Here is an 18,397-nt window from a genome sequence, read left to right on the forward strand (position 1 = left end):
ACTGAATACTGAATTTGTTTGTTATGCTTGAATTTTGAAATAAAATAACATCTTTTCCTTGGTAATAATAAAACATAAATAACTGTTGTCAGGATCATCATATACACAGTAGTTATGGTACTTATTTCTCTGCAAATTAACTCATTTTAATTTCTGAAAAATTTGTTTTCAATTATTTGCAGTAACTGTTCATTGCAAGATTATAATGCTTAACTGATTGTGTAAACATTTTCCTGTTTAGTAATAACATGATTTAAAAAAGTAAATTGCATTAGTTATAAATCAGATAGATAAAAAATCTACTTATCAAGCAGTGGCAGGCAAACACACATACAAAAGGAATAACAGTTTGCAATCTTTCACAGAAAGTGGCTCCTTCTTCTGGCAGAAGGGGAAGAAAGTATGGTGAAGGAAAAGGGCTGATGAGATTTAGAAACGGAGTAGAGTTTGGAAAAGTCGCCCAGAACCCCGAGTCAGGGTAGACTTACTGGACGGGACGAAAAGCTTATTCAGTAAGTCTCCTCTGACCTGAGGTACAGGATGACTTTTCCCGACTGTAACCCCTCTCCTAAACATCACCAGCATTTTTCCCTCACCCCTCTTCCTTTCCCTTCAACCCTTCTGCCAGAAGGAGGAGCCACTGGTTTGCAATCTGTAATACCTTTTATATGTGTGTTCTGTAGCCACTGCTTGGTGAGTAGATTTTTTATCCATCCTGTTACATCATATTTTGAAAAATTGATTATTTTCATTGCTGTATAAGTTATAAATTTATTGTCACACAGTTCTTACAATATTAAAACTGAGCTAGCTAGCACAATTTTAAAGAAGACATAGGACTTGAATTTATAAGCATCAGAGTTTAAATTCCCATCCAGTGTTCTTCAATTACATTTTCGGTGATTTAATGACAATGTTATGGAAACATTAGACTCTACTCACCATATAGTGGAAATGAGTTGCAGACAGGCACAACAAAAAGACTGTTAAGCAAGTAAACTTTTGGCCAAAAAGCCTTCTTCTGAAGTACATGCATGTATTCAAGCAAATGCAACTCTCACACACATGACTGCCATCTCTGGCTGCCAAGGCCTTGACACCTGGAGATGGTGGTCATGTGTGTGAAAGTTGTGTTTATGTGAATTTATATCTGTGTGAGTGTGTGTGTGTGGCTGAAAGTTTGCTTGTTTAGCAGTCTTTTTGCTGTGCCTGTCTGTGAGTCAACATTTTCACTATATGGGCCATAGCAATCTATCCTTCTTATAATATTGTCATTATTCCATCCTGGACTTTCCATTGTTAATTTCTGATGGTTTCTTATAAATACATTTTACAGAGACCTAGACAGTTCCCTGAACAAATCCTGGCTGCTTTCTTACCCCTTCTCGCTCAGTTTAAGCTAATTATATCTTTAACTGTAATAAATATTATTTATCAGGACTGTTATTTTTATTTATATGGGTAATATGTGAAGAAAGATTCCTATTTATTTGATATTTCATATTTAAGAACCTAATAATTATCTTTTGTCAATATGCAGTCCCGTAGTTGTGATCTGCAGATATTTATATGTAGTTTATCCCAGTCTTTTGATATACAGTTTCCAACTGTGTATCTGATTAATCTGTAAGTCATACTGTTATAACATTTGTTACGGCTTTATTTGCTATTATTTTTGTTGTGGTCTCCAGTCAAAAGAGTAGTTTGATGCAGCTTTCCATACTAATCTACCCTCTACATGTATCTTCATCCCTGCATAACTGCAACAACCTGTATCCAATTGAAACTGCCTACTGTATTCAAGCATTGGTCTCCCTTTATAATCCTTTAACCCTACATTTTCCTCTATTGCTAGATTAACTATTCCTTGGTGTTTCATTATGTTTCCCATCAAACTATTCCTTCTTTACGTGAATTTATGCCCTAAAGCTCTTTTTCCCCATTTAAAAAGCTTCTATTTTACTCTACACTCCAAAAAAATATTTTCATAAAAGAATTCCCAACACTGAACTTAAAGTCTTTTTTTTTTCAGAAAAGTTTTTCTTTCTGTTGCCAGTCTGCATGTTGCATGTTATACTTTCTTAAATTCAACTATTGTTATTTATTTTGTAGCCCAAATTGGAAAAATCATCTACTACTTTTATGGTGTCATTCCTTAATCGTATTCCTCAGCACTGCCTGATTTAAGTAGAATACACTTTCCTTACCTCTTTCCAATGCATTGTCAGGTCTCTTTAACTGATCGTCTAAGTCCTGCACTAACAGAATTACAATGTCATCAGCAAACCTACAGATTTCACTGATTCTCTGTAAACTTCAATGTCCCTTCCAAATTTCTCCTTGGTCTTCTTAACTGCTTACTCAGTGGGCACTTTGAATAACATGAGGGACAGGCTAGGTTAAACCCTGTCTCACTCTGTTCTCAACTACTGCCTCTATTTTATGACCACTGATTCTTATAACCAAGTCTATATTCTGCGCAAGAGGGTAGATAACCTACCACTCCTTATATTTTACTCTTGCTACCATCTGAATTTCAAAGAGAATATTCCAGTCAGCTTTGTGGAAAAAAATTCAAAATTTGCAAAAACAGTCCATGTTCTAAGCTACATCATAGGATCAGTATTGCTTTGTGTGTTCTCACATTTGTGTGGAGCCCAAACTGATCATCCTGCAGGTACAATTTCACAAGATGTTTCACCCTCCTGTAGATAATTTCTGTCAGTATTTTCCAATCATTGATTAAACTCATGTTTCAGCAACACTCATATCTGTTTGCACCTGCCTTCTTTTGAAATTGTTCTTGAAGTCTGAGAGTATTTTCCTTGTCTTATAAAGCCTACATACCAAGTGCAATAGTTTTGTCATGGTTGGTTCTATCAAGGAAGTTAATAGACCTGAGGGTCCTTGTTTTAACCTAGATCTTTCCATGTCCTGTCAAATTATAGTAGTAGTAGTAGTAGTACTAGTAGTAGTATTTATCCATACATCTCTTTTAAAAGGATATTGGATATGTCTTGGGATTGTGACTGAGAACAACAAAAATAAAGTAATTCACTTATACAGGCATTTAAAGTCTTATAGGCCTAGAATTACAAGTGTGAATGGATAGTCAACACTGGCCTTATAGTAGGAACCATCTTGGCATTTGCTTGAAATTATTTAAGGAAACTACAAAAAACATAAATCAGGTTGGCTGTATGCAGATTGCAGTATTTTCTTCATCCACTTCTCTTTCCTTCCTTTTCCCTTTCCAGAATATTGTCTTCATGTTTCTTCCCTTCTTATAATCCTTTTAAACATCCTTCCTGTTATGGTGAACTAAGGATATATTTTGTAGCAAGAATAGAACACAGCACTTAAGAATGGTGATGTTAATAGTGAAAAAACATGGACACACTTAAACATCATATTGAGGCACGCATAAATAAAACAAAGAATATACACTTTTAAAGTTGACAGGTTTGACAGAACACAAAGGTAGGTGCTGCAGTAGGAGGAAATAAAATACATAAAGTTTGCTTTATTTACCTCAATACTTTCCTCTAAATCTGCCTGTGGTGAGCAAAATATTTTCCAGCAAGAAAAACAAAATAATAGGGGAATGGAAGACATCAGTTACAAAGTCCTATCTTAGTATGCATTGCTCTAAATGTGTTTGAGTTTAAAGGCTTTGTAAACATGCCCCAAGTTAATTTTTAGAATGCACATATTCTACATTGATATCCCCATTTTGATAGAGATAATGCACAAAATAATAATGTACTTCAATGGGCTTAGAACATTTGTGGAATCCTGGATTTTTCACTAATTTAGTGGTGTTTGTATTAGCAATGAATAATATGGACATATCGCTTTTCCCGCTAATCTCCAGCAACAGTTGATTAATCCGTACGAATTCCTGGGCCCCTAAATAAATAAATTGGCTGGCAGTAATGAACTCCACTCATTGGTGCATAGTGTGCCTGATTTCTGCAGTTAAGACATCCATGATATAGCCATGTTGTTGATCACTGAGACAAAACCATTATTAATTGTCTTATTTTAGTATTGCATGTGAAGTCAGCATCAGTATAGAAACAAAGTTTATCACCAGACGAAGTGGTGAATAAATCCAAGCTTGAGGTACCACAGAGATACCTGAAAATGCATCTTATGGTGGTCCAGTTAGAAGAAGTTGGATTAGCCATTGATGGAGCAACTTTTGAAACATTATAAGCAAGATCTGGATGATTAGCACATTTGATGCATTAATGATCCTCCAGCTGAACAGAAGGAACACACCTGTCATGAGTCATATATATTTCTGCATCAAAGTTTTCATACAAAAGTGCAGTTCTAACACTAAATTGACCAAGCTTCAAGTTTTCTTCAGCAGTAATTGCTGTTAATATATGAACAGAATCTTAATGACCAACTGAACTAAAGTTTCATCATATTCAAGAACTGTATGTTTAAACAAGCATGGTATTTATCAGATGATCCATCAGGTGTATATTTTATATGAAATATCCCCTGATTATTGGCTACATGTTTGCCATTAGGCAGTTCTACCAACTCGCAAATAACATTTTTTTCAAAGGTCTTCATTTCTTCTGTCAATGAATTAAAACAGTTATTGTAATCATGGTGTTCCATTGCTTCACTGAAGTTTGCTTGTGCAAGCTCTTAATGGATTACTGTTGTCAGACAAACTAATACATTTGTTTTCTGAGACTGATGAACCTGGTAACCTAATTCATAATGACTAAACTCACTAATAAAATTCTTAGTTACCTGACTCAGTTTGATCAATAACAGATTTAATTTTTTCATCTGATCAAACATTACTCTTCAAGTCACTTCCCTCTTCTATTTTTTCAGGTATAGAATTAAATTCCAGCTCATTCAATTTCCAGTTGTACATAAGTTCTCTGGTTGAAGATCAACATTATGTGATATGATTACATGATGCAGTGTGTGAGGCATGCAGAAAGGTTTGATAAACTAGGCAACTTTCCATCCAGTCCAAATAATGTTAGATAATGTTAGCTGTAGGAGACCAAGAAACATTAGTGTAAGATCCAAAGAAATGCTAGTCACAGATGAGACTATTAAAATCCTAGTTACACGTTGCTAAGAGTCTGCCAGAACTGCTGCATACAACTGTTGATTTTATGCATGTAGCATCTCGTTGACATGTCTGGTGCTCATATTGAAGAAATTGTGTAAGCAGCAGTTAATAATAAATTTGACACTACGTCTTTCTCACGTTTTTGGCTGTTTGTTCCCATGCCCCATTCCTAATTCATTATATTTGTAAACATTTTTATATGTCTTCATTGCATCCACAGCACCTGATTTGCACCTGGTGGCCACAATTGGAAGTATTTTTTTTCAGTGTAAATGGGTTTCACATTAACACATTAGCATATCTACCAGGTTTCACTACCATATGATAGTTACAGCCCACACTGGACCCCTGTAAGTAGCTGCAATTTAATTATAACAATCCAGTTTGTTCCCTGGGAATACTATCATCAATGAAGAACACTTTAGTTATTCAGCAGTTGAATGGGAAAATTACAGTCTTGTAAGTGATGATCATGACAAGTCATCCTGCAAAAGAATACTAAACACTTTATCTGAAAATTACTTAGACCATATACTTTGGAACCCCACTCATGACAGAAACACATTAGATCTAAAGACAACCATTAGACCTGACCTTTTTGAGGTTGTCTACATTCAACCTGGTATTAGTGACTGTGACACATTTGTAACAACAATAATTACAAAAGTATGAATGACAATTAAAACAATTAGGAAGACGAAAAGCAGTTGTATCATATTCCAAGGAGGAACTCAAAAAATTCAACTATGTGTAGGAGTGTGTTGAAGTACTGTAGCACAAATTTGAAAAATAATTGAGCACATACTGGATACATACTAGAATTGTTTATGAAGGGAGAGATCTTCAATGGTGCACAGTCTTTATACAGGTATAGCAACTATTGCACAATATGTGTAAAACATAGCCCTATGGATAGAGAAATACTACATTAAATACATCAGGCTTTCAGCAGGGCAGTGTGTAAATCCTTAAATGAGTACTGTAGCATAATTTGATTAAAAGACCTCACACAAACACCAAAATAAGTTCCAACCATATGTAAAGGCTGTCAGTGACACCAAAGTTAGTGCGAGGACACTCATGGATGATGTAGAAACTAAAACTGGGAGTGTTATAGCAAAATCAGAATTCTGAGCTCATACATAATGATGTATCTGGAACAGACTGCCATCCTTCATGACATCCAACATGGATACTGAAAACTTTGGTCATGCAAACCCTAACTTGCACTCTTCTCACATGTCATCCTGAAAGCCATGAGTCAAGGTAATCAGACAGATGTAGTGTTTCTTGACTCCAGAGAAGCATTTAACCCAGTACCATTTCAGTACTTACTAATGAAAGTATGATCACAAGGGTTACTAAATGATCTTTCTGACTGTATTGAGGGTTTCTTGCTGTGGATAACAGTTTCTTTCCGCTCAAAATAGCATTTCTAACAAATGCAGAAGTAGCTTCAGGGTATGACAGAGGAGTGTGTCAGACCCTTGCAGTTCATTTTGTTTGTTAATGACTTGGCATATGATGTTAATACTAACCTCAGACTTTTTGCACATGAGCAGTTATCTCTAATCAAGAGCTAGCTGAAAGAAGATGCACAAATACTCAGTCATATCTTGACAACTTTTCAAAGTGGTGTAAAGCTTGGCAATTTGATTTATATGTTTGTAAATCTAAAACTGTACACTTCACAAAACACAGAAAAGTAGTATTTTATGACTGCAATATCAATGAGTCATCACTGGAAGTCAACTCAAACAAATATCTGGATGTAACATTTTGTGTGGATATGAAATGATCACACACAGTCATAATAGATAAAGCATGCAGCAGATTATTGTTCATTACTAGGATACTGGGAAAATGATGTCAGTCTAGAAATATTGCTTACAAAACTCTCATGTGATCCGTCCTACAATTTTGCGGAAGTGTGTGGGAGTCATACCAAATAGGCCTTATACTGGATATTGAAGATGGACAAAGATTTGTTTAACAGAGAGGACAGTGTCACAGAAATGCTGAATAACCAAAGCTAGCAGACTTTTCAAGGCAGACACCAACAATCCTCCAAAAGTATACTTACAAAGTTCCAAGAGTGGCAATTAAGTGAGGACTCTAGGAATTTACTACAGCTCTACATATCACTCCCATAGGGACTCCAAAGAGAACATTAGACCAATTAAAGCACGCACAGGCATTCTTCATGTGCTCCATATGAGAATGGAATAAGAAGAAAGCAGAGTAGTGTTGCAATGGGCGTGTACTTCACAGTGGGTTGCAGAGTATGGATATAGATGTAAATGTAACAATTACATATTTGCTAAAAAGAGTGAACAGTTACTTGAGACACTAAGTGAGGGTCCACTATAGGCAGTTACAAGAATAGTATTGAGGAGGAAATTGTGTGTAATATATGGAACAGAGATAGACAGAGAGAGAGAGAGAGAGAGAGAGAGAGAGAGAGAGAGAGAGAGAGAGGAGGGGGCAGGGGACATTTGTAAGGGGGAGGAGAAATGGGAAAGAGAGAGAGAGAGAGAGAGAGAGAGAGAGAGAGAGAGAGAGAGAGAGAGAGAGAGAGACTTCTGTTTATAGAATTTCACAAAGCAAGACATTCTGAATAGTATTGAAAGTTCTCTTCAAAATTTGTAAGTATGTAATGTCATCTTATGAATCTTATTTTTGTTTGAACTCTAATGGCAGAATTCGAAGATTAATCCAAATACTCCAGTTAAATGCAAATTCATCATGATGGGTGAGTGGATAGAGATTAATGTTAAATATCCCCACAGCTTTCTTGGAATATCCATCACACAGCTACCATTTGATTATAAAACAAAAATAATGCTGCCTTTTGCTATGTATATTCTCCTATCAAACATTCTGTCTGTCTGCTAACCTTAAATCTCTTGTCTGAGTTTCTGGGAGCTACTGTCTCTATGATCCTTGTAATTCTTTTTTGGACTGTAAGGAAGTCTCTGACAGCATGTCAATTTCCCTAAAGTATCACACTCTAACCCAGTATTTTTCATTTATTCATTTTTATGCACACTGAACAAAGAATTTGTTACAATAACGTGTAGTATTTGATTGCTTCTTACCATGTCTCTGTCTCAGGTCCCATTCTGGAGTAAAGTTTATACATTCAGGTGATTTATTACATATTTTGTATCTAGGATAAATTGCTTGTTTTGTAGGAAAAAAGGACATAATTTCCTTTCACCTGCTGGATGGCATGAAAAGATATGATTGACCTGTCCATTAAGATTTAATTCCAGTCTTCAGAACCATAAGAAACTGTTGTATATGCAAGGCACAGATGTTTGTGGTGATAATTCAGCTGCTAAAACATTGATGTGTAATTTCCCCACTAACGGATGTTAGGTATAGTGATATCAGCATGATGAAATATTTTCTTATTTTAAGACTGACACAGAAATCAAAGAAACAGTTTTGATATAGCTGGTTGATGCTAAGACCAATTAGATATATTCGTTGAGGCAAGATTAGATTTTATGTTTAAAATATCTGCAGTATATCAAGATTGGTCATTGACACCTGCATAAGAGTATTCTGAATAAGTAGATATATTTTGAATATACATTGTGAATATTGCCTCCTCTTGACATGCAGCTGCAAGAACAAATGCTCTTACAATATGTCCTCCTCATTTATCCTCCATATGATACTTGATCTTCTTATATCTTACACTCAAATTTTCTCTTTCTGTTTCCTTTCTTGCTACCACTCCTCTTCCTCTTCATGCACCACAAACAGTGCTCAATTTTCATTTCTTTATTTCGGTGATGCAACTACCTTCCATCACACAGTCTCTTCCACCTTACATCTGTGTGTATTTTCATTATAAAGCCACTACTGTAAATGAAAAATTAATGAAAACATATCATCATAAAAATCATTTTTACAGGAGCATTTTGATCAATTTCATATTTCTTTTGTTTATCAAACTAGACTACTAGACAAATAAGTTATAAGACACAGTGTGAGACATTAAGAGACAGACAGACAGACAGACAGAGAGAGAGAGAGAGAGAGAGAGAGAGAGAGAGAGAGAGAGAGAGAGAATTGATTATTTGTAATATCCAACATTTTCAGGTGCAGGAGATAAAATGATCTGTATTATTTGTTAAAAAATTACAACAGACTTGATTGCAATAAAAAATAAAATTATAGTTTGTTGATTACAAGTATCCATTCACTATCCACCATTTTCAGATCTATGAATAGAAACAGAATATAGCCTTCAGTTACTATGAACTTAAAAAGCAAAGATTATGTAAAATGTAATAAAACATAGAAATAGTAAAATGTACCATGCTTACTAAAGGGTAGGTACTAAATAAACATCAGACTCCAGCTTAACTGCATTCAAAAGTCAGCAGACATTAATATGGTGCCAAACGTCACAGAAATCAGTTTCTGCAGAAGTTTATGAAACTGTCATTTCCATGTGAATTTTTGCTTTATTCTCAGGCTAATTTAATCACCTTTGCTGATCATCCCTCCATCTTTTGAGAGCAGAATATCAGTCTTTTAACAGATTTTTAAAATAAGCTAATTGTATCTGGTCTAATTGAAGATGAGAGAGTTTGCTGTAGGCTAAGTATTAATTTTGTTATGTTTTCTCTGGACCTATCAGTGATAACTAGAAAACTTAAAAAGTGTATTATATATTTTGACTTAGTGGAGCATGGAATTTTAAAGCAAAAAACAGTCAGAACCTAAGAGATTCTCAGCAAGCAATCAAGATATCCAGGCTGGTAATTACCAGGAGAGTCAAGAAGACAAACAAATTGGTCAGAGAGCAGACTAGAGTGAAATAAATAATTATGGATATAATGAAAAAGAAATAGAGTTTGATGGAACATGAAACCAGGTGAATAGATGGTAAATGGACCCAGAAAGTTCCTCACCAGATTCCAACAGACTGTGAGTTAAATGGACCAAGAAAATTCTTTAGCAGATTACAATAGTCTGCTACAGTTATCTAATGGAAGGTGATAGATAATGTTAGAAAACATGGAGACATGGATGCATGAAACTGCTGACTATAATAAATGGAAGAAGCCTATATTGAGGGATGGACGTCAAATGGCAGATGATAATGATAAAAATCAGTACACATACACATATTAGCTCAATGTCTAGGTCAGTGAAAGTTTCAAGGGAAATTTCTAAGATGAAGAACTTAGAAACATATGACATAGTGAAGATAATAATAAGAAATAATGAGAATTACAATAATTTGTACTGTATTATGGAAACTAAGCCGTAACCTCACCTCATTAAATACATAATCGACTGGTATATTAAAGGAATATCAAGATAACTGGAGGATATGCAGTGTACCCTGTGCCACGTATTCATCTGACATTTCAGAAGATATAACATCTTGGAAAAAGTTTCAGTTTTTATCTGTTCTATCTGCCTTCCCGTAACTCATCCTTTCTCTCGCACATGAACACACACACACACACACACACACACACACACACACACATATATATATATATATATATATATATATATATATATATATATGATGTAAATAAAATAGAAAGAAACTTCCACATGGGAAAAATATATTAAAAACAAAAGCGCCGGAAGACAGGCACAATGAAAAACAACTTTTTTTTTTTTTAAATTGTGCCTGTCTACCGGCGCTTTCCTGCTTGGTAAGTCTTGGAATCTTTGTTTTTAATATATATATATATATATATATATATATATATATATATATATATATATATATATATAGTGAGCACGTCAAGTAAATGTGTATTTTCTTTTATACATTCTCAGCAATTTTTCTAATAATCATGAAAAATCTTGGTTTCTATTTTATGAGTAATTCTAAAACCATCCAAAATAATCACAAAAATTGGCCCAAATGAATCCAAGCTCAGAGTATGTATGGAACAGTGAACCAACAATAAATGACTAACATTGCAGAGAGATGGCATACACTCAGACCACTCAGCAACTTCTCTTGTAAAACTGCAGAAGTTCATGTTATACAGAACTCAATCAGTGAAGAGTAATCAAATGAGGTAGAAGTGTGAAATTTTGCACCACTACATCTCTTGAAATATAACATAAATTTTCCTGTTGGAGAATAGTGCAGCTGATTTAATAGTTTTTATCTTTCTTTTATTTAACTGAAAATGATCACAAGTTTTACTCAGGTAACTATTGTTTTCAACATTTAGATCCAGCATTGCAGGACAAGTAGCCTCATAGCACTGAAGCATGTTTACTGTCGTGTGACAATGCCTGTGCCTCAGTGTTATGAGTCTTCTCACAACAGTGGAACTGAAGAATATTGCAGAGCACAGTTTAAACCAGTAAAAATATGAGAAAAACCTGTGACTGTTATCCAATGAAATAAAGAAATTAAACAGTATGTCTCATCTATGTTTTATTTTTCATCATAAACATGTGAGTAAGTAGTTTGAATAGGGCAAAATTAAATATCTCTGGGAAATGGAAATATCATAATGGATATTCTGCTAGACAATGGTGTGTGTGTGTGTGTGTGTGTGTGTGTGTGTGTGTGTGTGTGGCCACACAATGAAGACTTACCATGGAATCACCGCTATTCTTATCTGTGTGATTGTATCAGACTATACTTCTTCATCCACAATATAGGCACAAAACTGGAGAACTACAATAGACAAAGACCTGATGACTATCACAGTCTTACATCATTTACTGCAGACTGGACTCTGCTACCACACATGCCATTAATATGTTCATTGTTGGGAAACCAGAAATTTCTCAGTTTACATTGGTTAAGTGAATTCCACCTCGTGCATACTGAGTGACAAAATGTATGGTTTTAGGACAAGTTCTGCTTCATGTGGACCAACTGTGATAGCAACAGTAATGTTAGACATCATGAGGGTAATTTCAATCTCTCAGCTTGCATAGCTGAAGAAGATTGTGGACACATGCCAAGTGTAACACTCCATTGCAACGTGCAATATTTATGCCTGCACATTGAGATAAATCTGAAAAGAAACTGATATGTCAGGGCACTTTGGAGCATTTAGAGTATGAGGTACATTGCCTCTTTCAGGCAACTCCACATGCTATAGTTCAGCAGGAAAATGCCTGACCACATGTGCTGAAGAATGTACAAACCTTCTTCAAAGATCAATGAGTACTAAAGCTTCTTAGGTTTGCACAATCACCAAAAACATCTCACATTATGTCTGAGGCAATATAATAAACACATACTTTTCATTTCCATCATAACTGCAACATTATTCAAAGTAAATAAAATTTCAGTTACAATGGAATGAAAAGATGTTCTTTTTTAAAATTTACTAAAGCTATAGACTCACTTTATAGAACATATTAATTTCTGGGATATTGTTGGTTTTTAACTTATTATTAATTATTTTCCAGTAGCCTTCATTGATTTTTGTGTAAGAAAATTCTCCAAGATCATACTAGGCTGTTTAGAGGCTCTAATTGAGCACATACAAGCTTCACACAATGTTGACTTCTCAATATCAGATATCAAGTACAGTTCTGTTAACTTAAGCATGTATTGTATAATCATGTACATTATCAGTGATATAAAGTTAATTTCTGTCAAAAATATCATTTTGGTGTTCCAGTTTCCACAATTATTATTGCAGTTATTGTTAAAATTTACAAGCCTCAGTATTTCACACCAAGCAAAACTCATTTAAGTTTCCATGTCACATATCAGCAACCCTCTGGTATTTATCAGGATGGGCACATGGAATTAAGATTCTGGTGACTATTGATGCACAGTTTATCTGACGACCATTCAAAGATATTTTAACATACTAATGCACAATCTCACCAGCTCTTAAAAGGCATGACACAGAGTCAGTCTTGCATACACTTTGAAGACTACTTTACAGTGCATGGTTGAGCTGACTTTTGACTGGCATCAATTGCTCCCTTTTCTGTTCTGTTTTTGTGCAGAGTGGGGGGAACATGACTGTCTGCATGCCTCCATACAAAACATTATCTCTTTTATCTTGTCTTTGTGGTTCCTGTTTAAAATATACACTCCTGGAAATGGAAAAAAGAACACATTGACACCGGTGTGTCAGACCCACCATACTTGCTCCGGACACTGCGAGAGGGCTGTACAAGCAATGATCACACGCACGGCACAGCGGACACACCAGGAACCGCGGTGTTGGCCGTCGAATGGCGCTAGCTGCCCAGCATTTGTGCACCGCTGCCGTCAGTGACAGCCAGTTTGCCGTGGCATACGGAGCTCCATCGCAGTCTTTAACACTGGTAGCATGCCGCGACAGCGTGGACGTGAACCATATGTGCAGTTGACGGACTTTGAGCGAGGGCGTATAGTGGGCATGCGGGAGGCCGGGTGGACGTACCGCCGAATTGCTCAACAAGTGGGGCGTGAGGTCTCCACAGTACATTGATGTTGTCGCCAGTGGTCGGCAGAAGGTGCACGTGCCCGTCGACCTGGGACCGGACCGCAGCGACGCACGGATGCATGCCAAGACCGTAGGATTCTACGCAGTGCCGTAGGGGACCGCACCGCCACTTCCCAGCAAATTAGGGACACTGTTGCTCCTGGGGTATTGGCGAGGACCATTCGCAACCGTCTCCATGAAGCTGGGCTACGGTCCCGCACACCGTTAGGCCGTCTTCCGCTCACGCCCCAACATCGTGCAGCCCGCCTCCAGTGGTGTCGCGACAGGCGTGAATCGACGGACGAATGGAGACGTGTCGTCTTCAGCGATGAGAGTCGCTTCTGCCTTGGTGCCAATGATGGTCGTATGCGTGTTTGGCGCCGTGCAGGTGAGCGCCACAATCAGGACTGCATACGACCAAGGCACACAGGGCCAACACCCGGCATCATGGTGTGAGGAGTGATCTCCTACACTAGCCGTATACCTCTGGTGATCGTCGAGGGGACACCGAATAGTGCACGGTACATCCAAACCGTCATCGAACCCATCGTTCTACCATTCCTAGACTGGCAAGGGAACTTGCTGTTCCAACAGGACAATGCACGTCCGCATGTATCCCGTGCCACCCAACGTGCTCTAGAAGGTGTAAGTGAACTACCCTGGCCAGCAAGATCTCCGGATCTGTCCCCCATTGAGCATGTTTGGGACTGGATGAAGCGTCGTCTCACGCGGTCTGCACGTCCAGCACGAACGCTGGTCCAACTGAGGTGCCAGGTGGAAATGGCATGGTAAGCCGTTCCACAGGACTACATCCAGCATCTCTACGATCGTCTCCATGGGAGAATAGCAGCCTGCATTGCTGCGAAAGGTGGATATACACTGTACTAGTGCCGACATTGTGCATGCTCTGTTGCCTGTGTCTATGTGCCTGTGGTTCTGTCAGTGTGATCATGTGATGTATCTGACCCCAGGAATGTGTCAATAAAGTTTCCCCTTCCTGGGACAATGAATTCACGGTGTTCTTATTTCAATTTCCAGGAGTGTAGAATGGAAGTAGGAAAATTGTTTCATAGTCCATCTGAAATACTAGTTTCCCAGATTTTCTCAAGATTCATGTGGTTTAAATTTCATTTCCATGAAATGTTACTACTCCATCTGAATGTCCAACTTCTTCTTTCAGACCAATTTAATGAGGACACTCATCATACTTTAACAAGTCTTAAGGCTGGACAAGGATGACAGTATGCTACAAAGCATCACTGTAATGAAGATGCTACCCTTAATACTTGATTGCAGCAAAGTGTAGTATAGAACCTGCAACAAAACTGTGTTTGATAATATCTGTATTATCATACAATGAAATAGTTTCTTACACAATGTGACCAAAATTTAAGTTAAAAATAACACACACAGTAAGGACACAAATTAAATTAAGTCAGTGGTAATGCACTGCTGACACCATCATAATATTACAGGGTATGCTATGGGCATGAGATACAATACAAACCACTCAACAGTTATTATTTAACAATGAGTGAGAGAAATTTACTCATAAAGCATCAACATTTAATCATTTGACACAGAATAACTGTGAGAACAATCTATTGAGAACTCTTCTGGATTAATCTTTATCTTGATGTTTATAATAAACAAAGAACAAGCAGTTGTATAGTTTATTTCTTAAAAAATAAAGATTATGAGATTTTTACCTAGTGTTTCCGAAAATGTCTTTGTATTATTTTATCCATGATGGCTTGATAACTCTGTATCTATTTTTGTAAATATTAGGCAGGAAGAAAACTGCAACAGACATGTTTTAACCAATAATTTTTTTTATAACTAGTATCTTGCCTAGGTCCATTATCAGATGACAGCATAGATTTCTTGCACAATTTCTGCATTTTTATCTCAAGAAAAAGATTAACTTTATAAATTATATGAAGAAAGCTGGCCTCTCTCTTGTAATATATAAAGAACAACATTCCCTTGAGATGAATATGTAAAAAAGCATATGAGAAATCTTCGAAACTGACTCGTTAGGGACCAAAGTCCAAAACTTATTATAGAACAATAAAACATTGTTTCAAGAACAGTATGGATGGTTGCAGCTTTCTTTCACACCAACATTTTCTATTGCAACAGTGTTGATCTGCATAAGTAGGTTTCCTCTATGTTTTCATTTTTATCTGTTTTCTGTTCTTTTGCACTGTAATATGACCAGAGCCAGTATGAATTCCAGTGAAAATGAAAGTATTGTCTAATTAGTCATTTGATTTTAACTCTTCTGTCTCATTTTTAAGGCCTCATTTCACACATTATGCAAACTGTAGTGTAATTTCCAGAGTGTCTTCAATCTGGTCTTTTAGAAAATTATGTACTAAAACTGAAAATTAATTTTGATTACTTTCATGACCTCACTAATTTTGGGAAACATCCCATATGGGAACTTGGCAACTTGAAGTTTCACTATGTCATATTGAAATCTTCATGTCTTAGAATCACACCCTTCATCTGGTAGTGTCCAGTAACACATTATTCAATAATAGTTGTTTTTTGTTACTGCATATCAATCAGAATACAACTCAGGGTACTTAATTAAGGACAGTTTGCATTTGTACTGTTAGAAGTAAAATTTTATTATCCGTGTTACTCATTTAGTATGGTCTAAGCCAAGGGGAGTCAGCCATTTTTACCTACCATGCACTTTCATATCTCTTAGTAGTAAAATTTTCTGAGTGCCGTCTGTCTCCATAGCAATGTGATTTATAAAGTAGGGAAGCAACTTTACTTTAAAAGAATTATAAAGCAGAGTTACAGCAAATTAAAGCATATAATAACAGTTATTTACAAAATACTTTATTGTAAAATTTTCTGAAACCCTAATGAAAATGTTTTTAAAATCCATACTGTCTGCTGCCCACCAAAAGAGCTAAAATGACCACTAGTCAGTAGAAGTAACCAGATTGACTACCAGTGGCAGAAGGTAAAGACCTTGTTGTCAGTGGTCAGTAGAAGTAACCAGATTGACTTCCGGTGGCAGAAGCTAAAGACCTTGTTGTCAGTGGGATGTAAAATACTAATCATCCTTTTTTTCCTTTACGGTCTAATTTACATGAAAGGGATAATAAATGTCATTCAAATCTTAATACATTAACATGATATAGGCATGACCATCATGTGGTCAGCATGAGCTAAATTTTTTGTTTCCCTAATCCTGCTGCATGTAAGCATTTTAATTGCAGATTCTTGAGTGCCTCTTTCAGTTTGTTCTACTTTAACATAACAATCTGTATTGACATCATTATTATTTATGAAGCCTATGTGCCACTGTTTTTGAAACATTTTTATTGCATGATGTTACAGTAAGAGCTGGTGTGTCTTGTGCAGAGAAACTGTCAGCCCCTGCTCCTGCCCCCAACCCCGCCCCTGTGTCAGCCTCTGCTTCGGCTTCTGCCCCTGTGTCAGCGCCTAGCTCCATAGCTCCTCCAGCAGGCATACCAGCCATCCCACCGGTTCCTCCAGCATGCACATATGCTCGGGTCAAGACTGAGCTCCTACCAGGTAAAGGTAAGTCTTTCTTTTAGGTCTCGATTGGTTTAGCACTTCAGTACATTAAATTTGTGGAATTGCCTTCCTGAGAACAAAAATAAATTATTGCTCTTATGAGTTGCAAAAAAATATCCTCAGCAGATCATTCGCTGTGTTCATTTGAATTTATAGAAATACATATTTATTTTACATTATACCTTCACCACACTAGAAGGATAGTGAAAAATTAACAGAGTCTGTTTCACTTACATTATTACATAACAGCATAAACACTTTTCAGATAGTTGTTGCAAGGAAATGCAGATCCTTATTTATGAGTGAAAATACATAAAATAATTGTAATATTAGCTGCCAATCGTAAAATGTTGTTTTACTGGCCACAGACTTCAGATTTTCCATGTAGGTGAAGGATTAGGGATTTATTGTCGTGCCTTATGATTTACTATCATAAAAATAATATTAAACAAAGAAAAATTAACCATATCTACTGGAATGACAGTGAAAACATTATGAGATAAGTTATTTCATGATGTTTTCAATTTCATTCCATTGATTTACATAAATTTCATCTAATGTGTTTTTTTTATTGCAATCCCAAGAAGTTTCTGATCTTATGAAAATAATCAGTCATTTTCACAAACCTCAAAACTATGTCCTTGTTTGTCTATTTACAAACCTAAAACTATTTGCAGAGGTGCTGCTGTCAAGAATTAATATTGAATTTGAATTACTGACTCCCTTTAGTACATAGCTTTTCCTAATTCCTTAAGACTGATAAATAGTTTTGAATATGGTGTATAAAACAAAATTATGACAATTTCCAACAAAAATAACATGAATATTAATATCATACATAAAATATACACCTTGCCATTAAACATGAGAATCTACATCAAATAAAAGTAACATTTCCTTGCCAGTAGTTACTTAATTTTAAAAACTGTTTATTGCCAAAATGTAACAACAAACAAATACTACAAATAATAGCTATAGAACTATTTCAGGTTTTATATAGCTTCTTGTTGGCTTTTACTCTCCAAAGATTTATTTTCATTACAACATGTCAATTAAATATCTGCCCTTTCCATGTGTCCACACTGATTGGAACTTCTCAGTATTACAATTCTGCATTTTTGCACTTATCCTCTCATCCTCTTTAGCTCCTGAAAGATGAGCCCCTGAACATGAAATTACAAGATTCTAAATAAATATTTTCATTTTCTTTACTGTTTTCTTCATCATATTATTACAGAAAATCTAATTTCTCTTGAAGAACAGATCATAAATATTT

General features: G+C 36.0%; 1 protein-coding gene across 7 annotated transcripts in view; it reads left to right on the forward strand.

The window, feature by feature from the left end:
- The window catches only part of LOC126297938 (ecdysone-induced protein 74EF), an 844,422-nt gene that overhangs the window by 460,732 nt on the left and 365,293 nt on the right, over positions 1-18,397 (forward strand). For 4 of the 7 annotated variants that reach the window (XM_049989256.1, XM_049989259.1, XM_049989257.1 and 1 more), the window contains one exon: positions 16,921-17,124. In XM_049989256.1, coding sequence (XP_049845213.1) covers positions 16,921-17,124 — 204 coding nt within the window. The remainder of the gene's footprint in view (positions 1-16,920; positions 17,125-18,397) is intronic. The other 3 variants (XM_049989260.1, XM_049989262.1, XM_049989261.1) reach the window with 3 other exon arrangements.

Source organism: Schistocerca gregaria, chromosome X (assembly GCF_023897955.1).
Source record: "Schistocerca gregaria isolate iqSchGreg1 chromosome X, iqSchGreg1.2, whole genome shotgun sequence".
Classification (NCBI taxonomy): Eukaryota; Metazoa; Arthropoda; class Insecta; order Orthoptera; family Acrididae; genus Schistocerca; species Schistocerca gregaria.